The sequence below is a fragment of the Corapipo altera genome, unplaced genomic scaffold (assembly GCF_003945725.1).
Source record: "Corapipo altera isolate COAL_440 unplaced genomic scaffold, ASM394572v1 1, whole genome shotgun sequence".
NCBI lineage: Eukaryota > Metazoa > Chordata > Aves > Passeriformes > Pipridae > Corapipo > Corapipo altera.
Window position 1 is genome coordinate 17,986,896 of NW_020884873.1, and position 14,890 is coordinate 18,001,785.

Here is a 14,890-nt window from a genome sequence, read left to right on the forward strand (position 1 = left end):
GCCACCCGAAGGCAGGCAAGTATCTCCCCTGCCATGCTGTGGGTGCTATGGGTGCCCATCTCTCCTTTTCTTTGCTCCCACTTGCCCACCAAACCATGTTAGTTCTCATTCTATCCCACCAAAACACCTTTCTCCTTTCCTCCTTGTGTTGCCCTTCAATGTCTTTTATAGTAAGGAAAGTGTAGAGTAGCAAGCTGATCCCTGCAATAGGTGTTCTCTTGACCATGAAAATGCCCCAAAGCTGGCAAAATTAAGAAACAATCAGAATAATGAAGAAGCAAAAGAAAATCGGAATAAGGGAAAGAAGCATCAACTTGGATGAACACCCAGCAAACGACCACTGAGCTTCCACAGTGGGATATAAATTGTTGCACTGGAATATGCCATTTGAGGGGGAATAAAATAGAGAGGAAGGGAAAACATTTCAAATATTCAGAAATTTTAATTAATTTTTTTTTAAATCATAGCTGCTGTCCTTGGGAGCAGGCAGCACAGGGCTGACGTGGCAGGTATGCACTGCTAGTCCACCTCCCCCCATGGGACCAGGGCAGGGGGTCATGGTGCAGGGCTGCCCAGGGTGTGGGGCTGTTGGTGGCGGAGGTCAGGAAGGTGCTGGGATAGGGACAGGAGCAGCCACGGAACCCAGCGTGGGAGTGTGCCATGCAGGCCACAAGGGCCCCATTGTCGCAGCTGGAGGCGGGCTGGCTGGCTGGACAGGGCTGGAGGTGGAGGCTCAAGCATGTGGATGATGGCAGTTCCAGGGAGGTCTGCACCCTGAGACACCACATCTCTGACAGTGGGAAAGGCCTGGGCTCCCCAGCCCGGTCTGGCACTACCAGCTCCCTGCTCTCACACCTCTGCTTGCAGCCTGCTGCTGACCGCCATGGAGGAGGACATCGCCCTTCATCGCAGCTGCCTGCCCGCCCCAGGCAGCCCCACCAGTCCCAGCCGCATCCTGGGTTCCCCATGGCAGCGGGACAGCCCCCTTGGTGCCACTGCCTCCACGAAGCGGAGCTGCCTCTCCGTCACCCTGCGCCGGGCTGGTGGGGGTAGCAGGGGGCTCCCATGGGAGCGGTTGCAGGGCCTTGCCCCTGTCACCCCCATCACCCCTCGCCCCCGGCTCCCGGCGGCCAAGGGGCCCCAGCAACATGGCAGCTCTGGAGGGGCCAAGGCCACCCTGGTGGCGAAGACGGGGGTGTCATGTGCCCCACCACGCTCCGGTGGGTTTCCGCTGACGGGATGGGCTGGGCATGGGGGAGGGAGGCACCAAGGGGCCCCTTGGCATGGAGCCCAGTATGGGGCAGGACCCCTAGGAGAGGTGGGATGATGTGAGGGAGGATGGGGGCTTCCTACCCTGGGAGTGATTTCCCCTTGACCCACAGTGGGAATATGGGTGGGCAATGGCAGGTGGGAGGAGAACCTGTGAGTTTGTGAGCCTGGCACCCAGCAGGGAAACAGGCAGCTGTGGTCGCCATGTCAGGAGATGTGAGTGCCAAGATGCCTGTCTGTCTGTCCGTCTGTCTGGAGGCAGCCAGCCTGTCAACGGCTCAGCCTAGCCTGGGTAACTGCTGGTGGTTGTTTCTAAATGTTTTAAATGTTCCAGTAATCTGCAGCATGTGCAGTTTCCTTTTTGCCCCAGAGCGCTGCAAAAATAGGCCCTCCAAACCCTTGCTGAGTCTGCCAGGCATCCAACAGCCTGGCCTCCACCCAGGGAGCTGCCTCATAGTGGAGGGACACATGGGGAGAGCCCTGAAAGGGTGCTGCTGTCATCCCACCGAGTGGAGGGTCAGAGCATTCCCAGATGTTGGTGCCCTAGCACAGCATGGCGGGGCCAGGGCTCACAAATGTAGGAGAAGGAAATGCAGGGGGGGGGAAGGGCATTCCCATCCAAAGATGCAAGCAGCCAGAGGTATCTGCACAGCTCTCCAGGCACAGGCACATCTACTGGGCAGGTGGGCATCGCCAGGCACATATGCCTGCCAGGGCACATGGGGATGTGACCTGTGTCCCCCAACATGGCACAAGGGGGACGACCTCTCCCTACTCCCCGCCCACAGGCACACACATGCACGCCCGCATGCACACATGTATGTACACACACATGCACAGAGCGGCCAGCGCCGGCTCTGCCTCTGCGCCGTGGGCTGGCAGACAGGAATCACGGTGCCGGAGTAGAAAAGGTTTCTCACACCTCCACAAGCAGAGCTGAAGGGCAAATCACATTTGATGAAACAAAACATCCTAATTTCCTCCCTCCAGGAAAGCAAAAGGAGACCTTGCAATCCCCTGAACCCAAAAACTACCTAGGGACAAAGAGTGTCCTTTCTCAGTCCTGCTGGAACTAAGCTGTGAAGGGTTAAATATGCCCCTCCCTAAACAAGCAGAGATGCTGTAAACGCTGAGGAATTGGGAGGGAAAGGGGCAAGAAGAGGCCTGTGTGGGGTGGGTGTGCAAGGGGGGGCCCCCTGGGACATATGGGGGGGGCCATCGGCAGTGGCCCCTCGAACCCCACGGCCATGCTCCTCCCCAGGGCAGGGAGGACGGCAGGGGCCTGGGATGGATTCGGGGGGCCTAGGATGGAGCCAGGGGAGGGTGCGCGGGGGGGAGATTTTGCGGAGATGTTTAATATTCAGGTCACATGACGATGGCAGCAGGAGCAGCACCAGCATCCCCGCTCTGCTGAAATAGCCACTGGAGAAGGAAGGGAAGGAGAGTGGGGGAGAACAGGACACAGGGAAGAAAGAGAAAGGTAAAAGCGAGCAGAGCCTTGTAGCCCACCGTACTACTTCATCAGCATCAGGCTAGAAAAGTGGGGGGAGACCCACCCCCTTGCGAGAGGATTCGGAGACAAAGGAAGCTTCATGTTCAAAGGTAGGATGCTCCGGGCTTGGCAGAGCTGGGCAGCGCCAGAGGAATGCCGCTGGGGCTTTTTGTGCAGGCATCCTACGCCGTACCCCCTCGTTTCCCAGCTCTGGGCACGGGGGAGGGATAACCCCGAAGGGCAGCAGGGGAAATCGGTCCCGGCTTTGACTTTCCTCTGTCTTTTTCCTTTTGGTGGCAGCAGTCTCGTATGAAGCAGGGCTGGTTGTGGTGCTGATGGGGAGTAGCTGGCGCCAGGCACTGCTCTGAAAGAAACAGATAATCCCAGTTGGTCCAGGGCTGGGGAAAGCCCACAAGCTGCTCGGCTCCTGGCTTGTCCCTTGCCAATGACAGGCAGTCGCTGCGGGGGCAGCTGGGGTGTCCTGTGCTGCTCCCTGGGCATCTGCGCAGGAGCCGGCAGGCATGAGGGCAGGGGGAGAGGCAGCTGCGGTGGTGTGGGTACCCTGGTCCAGGGGTGCTCAGCATCCTCTCGCCTGTGCCGCCCAGGTGTGATCCGGGCCATGGGGTAAGGATTGCAGGGCTGGAGGGCGGCACCGAGGGCTGCTCGTTGGGGCTGGGGCTGCGGCAGCTGGGCTGGGGATGTGCCCAGTCCCTTCCCCTCCAGCTTCTGCATCTCCAGGGAGGCTTCGGCACACACTGCCCTAGATTTCACTGCAGCCGGGCTCCTGCCCAAGCCCTTTGCAGAGTGCTGAGGGTAAGGAAGGTTGCTACCGGGAAGGCTGTGGTAGCCCAGAGGGTTGATCTTCAAGCCAGGCAAAAAGATCTGGTAAGAAGAATGACTCTGTTCTATACCTGGAGGCCAGGCAGTGCATCCGGCCATTACGGCTCAGCCACTGCCCTGCACAGCTGAAAGAAGTGCCTTGGGGTCATCATGGGAACTGAGGGGGAAAGATATTTTTCCAGTGGGGAGATGCTCAGTCCAGAATCTCTGCAAATCTGAAGCAAGGAGCAGGTCCTGATCCCTGCCAGCTCCAGGGAGGCTGTGCTACTCAAACAGCTGCTTGCTTTCCTTTGTAGGGACCTGGCACCATCACCAGTTGAGGGCCTGCTCCTGGCAGACGACTTCAGGTTCTGAACCCATCCCTCCTCCCTGTTCCATGTCTGCAGGCAGTGGAACTGTGGGTCCAGAGCCACATGGGTGGAAGGGGCTGGGGTGAGATGAGTGTGTGGATCATCACTTCCAGTGGGAGTGAGACAACCTTGTGCTGCATGGGAGGAGAGCTGCTGTGAGGCCATCCATGTGTTACGTGGGGGTTAAATAGCTTTTCTTTGCTGGAAGCTGGCTTGTGGTGAGCCCTGTTTGCAGTCCTCCCTCCCTCTTGCCACTCAGACAAAGGATGGAAAGGCAGGGGGAGGGGATGCGACTGTATCTGGGTTATCAGAACACAATAGATGTTAGTCCCCACTACCTGAGCCCCTAAGGGACCTGTAGGGCCACCTCTGCCCCCAGACAGCTGCTGAGAACCTCAGAGGTAGACATGAAGGGTGAGCTGCAGTAGTGGTGTTTGCTGCCGGCCACATATGCTGGCCTTCCAGGGAGAGGTTTTGGGGTGGATCATGGGTGTCAGAAGCAGGAGCTAGCTGGGACTGTGGGGACCTCTCTGGGCAATTGGTGTGCTTCTGGTCCTGCCTGTCCTGGCCCCAAATGCTGCACTGCACCTCTCCTCGCTCCAGAGCCGAATGGAGCATCTCCTGTGAGCCAGATAATATTCCTCGACAGTCCAGCCCAGCCCAGGCCACCCACTATGAGATCTGGGCAGCAGGGGTATTGCCAGCAACCACCCTCTTAAATGAGCTTCTGTTAGCACGTAGAACAAAGCAGCAAAGAAAAAAGGGGCCCTGTGAGCAGCGGATGTAAGTGGTTAACCTTGGCTACCCCTCTGTTCATTGTCAGCTGTACTGGCTCTGGTGCCCTATCATGTATTCATTACAGGGAACAGCTGGAAGGGCTATGGGATGTGCCCAGGACACATGATGCCACCCCTTGAGCAGCCACTCAGAGCGCTCAGGAGGCTTCCTAGAACTATTAGCTTTAATGCATATAAAACAGCCACTCCCAGGAGAGCAGGAAGGCACGTTTCTTGTCTCAGGGTGCCTCTTATGGCTCTGGTCCCTGTTTTGCACACCCTGACCTCCCTAGCAGGTTGTTCTTCAGTTGGCTCCTTGGATTCATCTGTGGGAATCAAGAGGTGGAAAATCATGTGCAGAAAGCTGAACCCCTAGGTAATGTCTGCAAAATGGGGGCTTCCCTGACTGAGACCGAATGGAAAGGCACCCCATACAGAGAGGAAGGCAAATGACTGAGAGGATAAAGGGAGGTTGCTTACCCTGCCACCTTGGATGTCTAGATATAAAATCCAGGAAATATATTTAAGGAGACTTCTGGAGATCTTTTCTCCTCATCTCAGGGTTTTATATAGCTACTCAGGAACCTGACTCTGAAATATCTGGCTCCAGCTGCAAAGGGATGGCCACATGTCATGATGTCCACAGCAGTCAGCAACATCTGCTGGCTCTGGGCAAAGCTTCCCTTGGTGAGATTGAGGGATGAGTTATGAACCTCTTAGTGAGCCTTGAGGCTGCCAGCAACTTCCCTCCTTCCTCATCCTTCCTGTGCAAGAATGAGGGTGGAAGGAATAAAGAAGAGGGCAACAGATTCCCTGAGGACAAGCTACTACCCAGGAAGCAAAGGGGTCACAGCCCACATGGCCCAGGTCCTCACCCATCCCATGCAGCTGGTCAGCTGGGCTTTCTTCTCACCTCGACCTGTTCCTATACCCCTCCAGGGTTTATTTGGCCCCACTTACTGCAGTAGACAAGTGCCTCACTGGGGCCACAGCCCCTTGTCCCACATGCTCTCATAATTACCTGTCTCTCTCTTCTCCCTCTCTTTGGGATAGGTGGGAACCCAGGAGGGCTGTATGAGGTGTGTGCTGGTGGATGCGGCAGCAGGATGAGGGACATGGCACAGCCATTAGACCATGATACAGGTGGTGTGGGGCAGCCTGGGAGAGAATGAGTGAAGGGCAGTGTGCAGGAGAGCTGGCTGGCCTGGCCCCCTGTGCTGTACGAAAAATCTGGGCTTTCCTGGCTGGCACCAGCTTTGATAAAGCTGGAAAAAGACAACAGGAGCCTCAGGGGGTGCTTCATCAGCAAGAAAGGCACAGACTAGTTGTGATGGGTGTAAGAGAGGATTGCAGCTGAGAAGCACTCGGCTCGGCAGGCTGCCTCCTCCAGCAGCTGCCTGGCAGTGTGAGGTGCTCCAAATTGCCAGCCTGGTTCAAGCCAATGATCCATCTTGTGCTCTGGTCCCCCCAGGGTGCTGCTCACTGCTTCAGGAGAGGATGATGATAGCTCAGGGTGCCCTTGCTCAGTGGGGAAGAGCAGTAGGGAGGCCATCCTCCTGCCGACCTTTTCTGTATGGGCAAGGTGGAACAGAGCTGATACAAGAGCCTTCAGATGTTACCCACAGTGCTGTGGAGGAGTGGCTGTGCTACCATCCTCTCACATAGAGGAAAGATCCCTTCTCCCAGTTTAAAATCAAAGACTTCCGAAGCAGTGTAGAAGGAACTGGGTGGAGGCACCCTTCTCCCTGACAAGGGTGGCCCTTCCACAAGGTCTTTCCTTAGCACATGATAGTGGGATATTACAGCTTATATAAAATGTACGATCTTCACCATGTAGAGCAGCCCTGTGTCTGCACAGAAGCTCTGATGTGGGAATGCCAGGCAGGGTCCCCAGCTAGCCATGGAGCCTGCTGCAGCTTAACCCGTCCTTGAACAAAATCTCTCTGACCTCTCCCCATCCTGCCTCTGCCGGGCCTGGCTGAGCTGTCACAGGGACTGTGGATTGGTGCCATCAGTGTTCATGTTCCTCACCAAGAGGGGCATGTGTCACCCACCAAATGGCAGTTGCCTGCCTGGCTGCTCATGTCCTCTGCAGCCAGTGGATTCTGCTGAAAGGAGAAAAAAACTCTGCTGAAATGATGGAAAGGGATAATTTAGTGTGAGATACTTCAACTGAAGTGGCATCCAAAACAGAGTACTTACCAAGCAAAAACACACACTGTCTCTGTCCTGGAAAAATAACCACTTAATGAGACAAAGTGTGGGGGAGTCAAGTAATTAGAGTGGGAGAGGCTCTAGTTTGCAGCTGGATTGTATATGCAAGGTATTTGATTCCCGTCCCCTTCATCCTCTTTTCTAGATTCATCCCTCACGCCTCCCTTCCTCAACAATTATAGCTTTTCTTCAATGCCCAGCCCTCTCCCAAACTCTGGCTTCCTCCCAGTGGCATGCAGCTGCTCACTAATGAGACAAGAGATGGAGATAAATGGGCAAGGCCTGCCCTAAGCAATGTGTGCCATCACCCAAAAAAGAGTCAGAGAGGCTAGAACACCCTCAGGGCCTTTCTTTTTGCCTATTCGTTTTACTTGGAAGAAGTGAGGAGGGAGAGGTCAGGAAGGAAAGATGCAGATAATCATTTTTTTGATCATGATGATTAGTTTCTTGAGCGTGACAAAAACCACTGGTTTATGGGTGGGAGGCAAGCACAGAAATTATGGCCATGCTTTCGCTTCCACCACTGCCTTCCTCTGAGGAACTCAGCCTGCACAGGACCAGCACGGCCAGTAACGCAGCTGCCCCTGGCAAGGGCCAAGCTTACAAGTCCCCACAGTACATCCCAAACTCTGTTTCAATGCCAGGACTTGACACACAATAGTTCTTGAAAGTCTGTTCTATTGCAAATTTTATGGTAAACTTGGAGTGGCAAAACACTGGTGATCCTGTGGAGAACTGAGAGACAAAAATGAGGAGATACATACAGAGCTTTGGGCACCTGATTAGCAGTCCAGCCAGGCTCGCTGGGTCTGTTCCTGCTGTTTGGAAGTAGCCCTCAATATGTGGAAGTAGCCATCAATGCATGCTCAATGAAGCCCGCTTCACCTCCTCGTCTGGAGTCGTGCATAGAAGTAGATGTTCCTCCATGAAGAGCCTTACCCCTAAAATCTTGCCATTCAGTCATCCTCAGTAGGCCTTGAAATTGCTCAAAGTTGCCCTCAGCCCCTGTGACAGGTCAGAAGGGAGGTTGTTTTACACCTCGTTGACAATTTTTCAATCTTTCTTCCCATGCAGGACCAGTGGAGAACAAAAACGAAGCAGCCATGTCTGAGCTGGTCCCAGAGCCACGACAAAAACCAGTTGTACCGATGAAACCCATGGGCATCAACGCCAGCTTGCTGGGCTACATCGGTATTGACACCATCATTGAGCAGATGCGCAAGAAAACCATGAAGACAGGTTTTGACTTCAACATCATGGTTGTAGGTAGGCAGGGACCAGATGAGGAACTGGGAACCATGGCCAGGGACTGTCCTCTGAGGCCAGGTGGGAGAGCGAGCCCTGTGGGGAGGGCATGAGGGAGCAGACAGCATTTGCTCTGAGGGAAAGGAGAGCCTGCACAAGGCAAGGAGACACCTACAGTCCCTTCCCCTGCCAGCCTGGCTCCATCCCCTGGGCCTGCTGTCATCACCAGCCTGTGACAAATGTCACAAGCTTCCTCTCTGCAATCCTCAGGTCAGAGCGGACTGGGAAAATCAACGTTGGTGAACACCCTCTTCAAATCCCAGGTGAGCCGCAAATCTTCAGGCTGGAACCGTGAGGAGAAGATCCCCAAGACGGTGGAGATCAAAGCCATTGGGCATGGTAAGAACCAGGCTGGTGTGGAAGCAACACTGATGCTTCAGCGCAGTCTTGGAGAGGGTCCCAGTAGTCTATGCAAATAGTTCTTTGGTATTAGGCAGCCCTTTCTCCATGGAAAGCTAAAGGACAGTTTTAGATGGCCTCAGAGCCAGACAAGGCTTTTCTTAAACAGCAATGCCACTAATGCCAGAGCCTGAAGTGAGGGGTAGAAAAATAGTTATAGATTTTTCTTCTGCTAAGACATTAGTCTGCATGTGTCGATTAAGCCTTGCTGTAAGACATTCCCACCTGCAGATGCTTAATAATCTACACAAGTTGCATTCATGGGTCCCATCCCAAGCCCAGCAGAGCACATCTCCTCATGGCAAAGCATCAGTACAGCTCCTACAGTGGTACAGGGTAACAAGCATCATCTCAGATTCAGGATGATGCATTAGAGGGGAGGAGAATTTGTGTAAGTAAGGTAGGTACTACCTTTGGGCCACAAACTGAGTACAAATCCGTTTTCCTGTGTCAGTGTGTTGTAAGGTGGCTTTGGTGCAGATGTTACCAAAATTTGGGGTTAGACATGCAAGTGGGGGTCATAACTGTTGAGGCATGACCCAGCCTTGTCTGGTCATACTTGCTGGGCAGGGACGAGGCCAGAGCCCTCTTGTTCCCTTGTAGGACACAGAATCATGTTTCATGACAAAACAAGTCTCCAGGGAGGAATATGATTGTTTGCAATTTCTTCCCCAGTTATTGAAGAAGGTGGTGTCAAAATGAAGCTCACAGTTATTGACACACCAGGATTTGGGGACCAGATCAACAATGAGAACTGGTGAGTTCTACAAGGTCAAGGCCTTGTGTCTCAGGAAGGTCTGGAATAAAGATAGTATATGAAGTGAGTCTCATCTACTGGGCCCTGGAAAGCATCTGGGATCCTACTGCACTCAGGGGGCTGGTAGTGGAGCCATGAGATTGTGAACACCATGGGTCTGTGTGCATGCTTGGGGGTATGTACCCTTTACGTGGTGAATGCTTATTTCTGTGCCCAGCTGCAGAAACTCTAAACATCTCTGCTGATAGCAAGATGCTTGAGGTGGATGCTTTTTATGCCTGAGCCTGCTTTGCTGCTGTCAGAGCTGGGAAGACTGTAGGCAGGAATATGAAGAGATTTGTACCTGTCTATTCATCTCTCTCTCCCACTTTAACAGCTGGGAGCCTATTGAGAAATACATCAATGAGCAATATGAAAAATTTTTGAAAGAGGAGGTGAATATTGCAAGGAAGAAACGAATTCCAGACACACGAGTGCACTGCTGCCTCTACTTCATCTCCCCTACAGGCCACTCGTATGTACACAGTCCCTCATTCTTCCTCAAGCCCTTGGTGTCTCTGTGCCAGATATATACCCTACACTGCTCCATTTCAGACATGGATCTGGGGATCCTGCCAGCAGAGCTGGCCACTGTTTAGCTTAACTTCAGGTGCTGTGGGGCTTGAAAGGGTCTAGGATAACAAGAGCAGGAGAAATGCCACTGTGTTTTTTGGGAGAGGGCAAGATGGATGGGAAGAAGGAGATGAGAGCATGGTGACAGCAAGCAGAGTATGTACAAGGGAGGGTTCACTGATGCCCTGATGCTGAGAGAGTCAATAGGATGAAAAGCAAGGAGGGTAAAGTGACCCCTTCCATGTTGTTCCCTCTTGGGCTGCAGCTTGCGGCCTTTGGACCTGGAGTTCATGAAACATCTCAGCAAGGTAGTGAACATCATCCCAGTTATTGCCAAGGCTGACACCATGACCTTGGAGGAAAAGACTGAATTCAAACAAAGAGTGAGTATCTCCTCTCCTGCACGGGATCCTTCCCTGCCCTGGCTTGGAGGTGGGAGAAATGAGTGGTATCCTTCCTGGGATTGCAGTGCAGTCCCCAGTGCATGCAGAGTCCAGCACTGGGTGGGTGGATAAGTCCTCAAGATGCAGCTGTTTATAGCTCTGAGGGCATCTTTAGAGAAGGAAGAAATGTGTGTATTCCTGTGACATCTTCTGATACATTCTGTTACGGGAATGGAGAGCCAGACATGTAACTGGGGTCGGGAAGAAAGACTCATCATTGCTGACGTGTGCACTTTGCTGTGCACTTCCTTGGGACAATCCCTCCAGCCCCTGCCCACTGGAAGGATGTCCCAGATGTGTTTGCTTGGCCATCTCAACTGCCTTCCCTTCAGGTTTGTGCTGCTTTATGCTGCAAAATGTCTCTCCGCTTAGGTGCGCAAAGAACTCGAAGTAAATGGGATCGAGTTTTATCCCCAGAAAGAATTTGATGAGGACTTGGAGGATAAAACAGAGAACGACAAAATCAGGGTATGAAACATTTTATTGTGAGAGGGGAAGGGGGAATGAGGAGGGCACCACATTTTGTTCTGCACTCAGCACCATTGCCCTCACACATAGTAAATAAACTGCTTTTTAATCTCCATTCCTGTGGTAACTGCAGTCTCTTCCCAGGCCCAGGGATATCCATAAAGCTGCATAAATCTATGAACATCTGTACAACCTTATGGATAGCAGGGTCTCCTGTACCCTGTGCTCTGGAAACAGACAGTTTCTCTCTGTGCTTAGAGATATGTGGGTCCCCAATAGCCTCACCTAGTGTCCCACTTCCCAGTAAAGCTGCATCCCTACTCCATTTCTGGGCTTCCTTGGTACAGCCATTTCAGCCATTAAACTTGTTGAATTTTCCTGTGTCTTACTGGGGAGGATTATTTTGAGTCCTCTCCTTTTTCTCTTGTGAAGAACTACAAACTTGGTGAGAAATACTCACCTCAAACTATCCATATGAGCAGCCCTGGTCTGACAGACCCTCCCCTGGTAATACCAAGGTACTTCTTCTCTGGTCATCTCCCTCTTCACAAATGCTGGTGATGGATGCAGAAAAGCTCTGCCTCCTGCTCCAGAACCCTTGGCACTGCTGCAAGCTACCCCCTAGGCTTGGGGTGGTGCAAGGACACCTGGAAAGCAAGGGTCCAAAATGCTAGGGATAGCACTAACGGGTGAAGAGGACAGCCAGTAAAGTTTTGCTCGGGAGAATCTCTTGCCTTGGAGAAGGCCTTATGTTTGTTGAGCTGAGAGGAGGAAAGGTGGATGGGGAACAGTGGTGGTGCTGCTCTATGGAGTGGGTTCAATAGGTCTTTCCACGTGTCTCTCCCCAGCAGGAAAGCATGCCCTTTGCAGTAGTGGGCAGCGACAAGGAGTACCAAGTGAATGGCAAAAGAGTCCTGGGCAGGAAAACACCTTGGGGAATCATTGAAGGTAAAAAACCCCACTTGCTTCTGGGAGCTGAAAATATGTCTGCAGGTCACAGTAATAGACAACAGTCCAGATAACATGTCCCATGGATACCTTCCCATCCCATTTGTGATAAACTTTTTGAAACAAAACAGGAGGAGAATTCTCAAATAGCTGTGCCAGAAGGAAACTGCCATGGTCAATGCAGTGCCACTACCACCACATGGCAGAAGCTGGAGCCGCTCTGAACACCACAGTGTGTGAAACTAAGCTCCTGAGGTTGCCTTGGTTTTCAAATATTCAGTCACAAAATTCATGTGTGACTGCCCAGCATCTCTTCATGTCTCCTCATTGCTCAACAGTGTGGTGTTCAGACAACTGTTTGTCCTTTCTGAAGTATGCAGGTTCTACCCACCTGGAACCTGCCCCATGGCAGTGACTTTCCCATGCTCTGTAACCACAAAGGGGTTGTTGAAAAAAAATCAAAGGTAACGCAACTGCTTGCTTTCTTTTCAGTGGAAAACCTCTCTCACTGTGAATTTGCTCTACTTCGAGATTTTGTCATCAGGTAAGGCCATGATCATGCACTAGTTTGCTCTTGATTAGCCATGAGTCTTCCTGAGATCCACTCAGAGTGAAATAGCCCCAATGGAAAGGAGAATAGAGTACATTTCAGGCAGTGGAAGCATATGTGGGGTAGGGTTGGATTGAGTTAAGGGGTAGATACTCCAGTGCCTCTCTTAGAGACATGACCACTATGTCAAGTAGGTGCTAGTTTTCATGTATGGGCAGGACACTTGGAGAAAAACAGAGTACTACCACATCCCCTATATCCCATTAAGGTTGTAAAACCTTCTATTTGTTGCTGGAAAGAGGTCAGTGATCAAGAGGTCACTATCCCCTCGTAGACCACATGTCCTTCCAGGTTGAAGGATGTGCTGGAACATATGAACTGGAAGTGAAAAGCTCCATATTTCATTCAGCTTTCATTATCTTGTCTTATTTCTACTCTGTTTCATGAAGTTGCCTCAGTATAAGTGATATCTGCCCCAGATTCTGTAGGAGAGCTGCAGATCCAGGGTCACCTCTATTCCCTCTATTCCCTATAAATAAAATAAGAAAATAAAGGAAACAAAGTTCAAATCCAGAGGCCTGTGGCTCATTCCACTTGTGGGTATGGTGCTATCAAGACACTTGGCCAGGTACAATGCTTTGACATCACCCTACTGCCCTCTTTTTGTTCTGTGATACCTTCAGCAGCAGAAATGCATTCCCCAAGTCTTCCAGTAAAAACAGCCTACCCAAGAGATCATCACAAAGCATATAGCAATCCAAGCCCACAGGCTTTCTATGAAGGTTAGAGATGATGCTCACAGCAGTGTTCTGCAGGTTATGGTCTGCAGTGGGCCTGATACACCCTCCTGATGCTTCCTTGTCTCACCACTGCTTCTGATAAGTTCCTGTCTGCTCTGACACACCAGGATGGCCAGTAGCTGTCCTGGTGGCACGGGTGTGAGAGGGGCAGGGCACTGCCAAGCACAGCCAGGAAATTCAGCCTGTATCCTGCATCCTGCATGTGTGCCCTTGAATGTTGATAATCCAGCTCCGTTATGTATGATGGCACCTGTGCCAACCATGCAGAAAGAGGGGTATGATATTAGCAAGACTGACTGAAAAAATCTCCCATTTATCTCAGGGAATAAAATTATCATCAGAAAATTAATACTGACTGTGCTGATATTGGTTATCATACCCTGTTTCCCACCTCACTTTGTCCCCTGCAGGACCCACCTTCAGGACCTAAAAGAAGTGACCCACAACATCCACTATGAGACCTATAGGGCCAAACGGCTGAATGACAATGGAGGGCTGCCCCCCATGACTGTTGAGACAGAGGAAAACCATGAAAGTAACCTGTGAATGATCCTCCTCTCCGCTATCACCCAGTGTCTCTGGATATGACATCCCACCCCTGCTGTCCTTGACTCTGCCATGGACCTGTCTCTGAAGCATGTGGCACATCCTCCGTGGGCGTGAGAGGATGCAAGTGTGAGTGTGTGCAGGCGTGCATGTGCCCACCTGTGTGCCAGAGAGGGACCAAGGGCATCTCCCCCACCCTTCCCAGAGTGTCCTCATTCTCAGTTTGTTTTTTGCACAGTGGACTGTCTGTCATCTTCCCTTCTCTCTTTTCTGTGTCTCAGCTGTGTGTCTTGCTTGGGGCAAATAGGGTTGGGAGGGAGGATTTCTGGGCGCATGGATATTGGAGGTGGGAGGTGTGGGGCATGCTGTGGTCCTGTTTTTATCACTTGGAGACATGGCAAGGAGAGACTCCAGGAGAGATGGCGAAGTCAGTGCATGCAGAGTTTTCAAGAGACATAGCAGAGATTTCTCTTGGATCCTCCATGGGTGTAAAGGCAGCTGGTTGCTCTGAGGGCATGGTGGCCTGGCATTTTATCCCCATTTCTTGCTGTGTCTTCCCTGTGTCTTCCCAAGGGGAAATGGCACTTTGGAAGTGGAGAGGTAAGAGAAGACTGACACGTTTTATGGTTCAGAGCAAGTGATTGGTGGGAGGAGACAAATTAGTTCTTGGGCTGTAGCATCTATTTGAGAAGCATCAAAGTACTTGGGGAAAATATATGTGTTTTCGAAAAGAAGCAAAACCCAGAGGAAAAGAATATGTGCCCATTGCAGAGGGTGCATTTGCCCTGCCCAGTGCTAAAGTCAAAAGCCATGCTTGTGTCACAGGCATTTGACTCTGTGCAGATCAGACCAAGCTGTCCTGGGGTCACCTCACCTCCTGGGGTCACCCCATCCCATTGCTGCAATCCCCCATTGCAGTGGTCTCTCCACCAGCAGTGAGCACACCCCAGGCAACCTTACTCTGATCTTTCCCCAACATGGCCCCTCTGCTGTGGGAGTGCAGGAAAGATAGTGACACGGGGGATCCCTGCTGGAAGCTCCCACAGGGACAGCTCCACTCGGCACAGGGCCTTGAGGATCTTGGGAGGAGTACGAAGAGCTATGGATTGAGAAGCACTGGG

General features: G+C 52.1%; 1 protein-coding gene across 5 annotated transcripts; it reads left to right on the forward strand.

Annotated features, from left to right (window-relative positions):
- Nucleotides 1-1,118: 1,118 nt before the first annotated feature.
- On the forward strand, nt 1,119-14,231 carry SEPT3 (septin 3). 5 transcript variants are annotated; one of them, XM_027664226.1, is made up of 10 exons: nt 1,119-1,220; nt 8,016-8,207; nt 8,457-8,585; nt 9,321-9,402; nt 9,779-9,916; nt 10,280-10,397; nt 10,830-10,925; nt 11,774-11,873; nt 12,366-12,417; nt 13,634-14,231. In XM_027664226.1, the coding sequence occupies exons 2-10, from the start codon at nt 8,045-8,047 to the stop codon at nt 13,767-13,769; spliced, it is 1,014 nt and encodes a 337-aa protein (XP_027520027.1). In that variant the 5' UTR covers nt 1,119-1,220; nt 8,016-8,044; the 3' UTR covers nt 13,770-14,231. The 5 variants fall into 5 exon arrangements, with proteins under 5 accessions (XP_027520027.1, XP_027520020.1, XP_027519998.1 ...); XM_027664219.1 differs by lacking the exon at nt 1,119-1,220 and adding an exon at nt 2,394-2,442; XM_027664197.1 differs by lacking the exon at nt 1,119-1,220 and adding an exon at nt 2,622-2,871.
- The last annotated feature ends 659 nt before the right edge of the window (nt 14,232-14,890 follow it).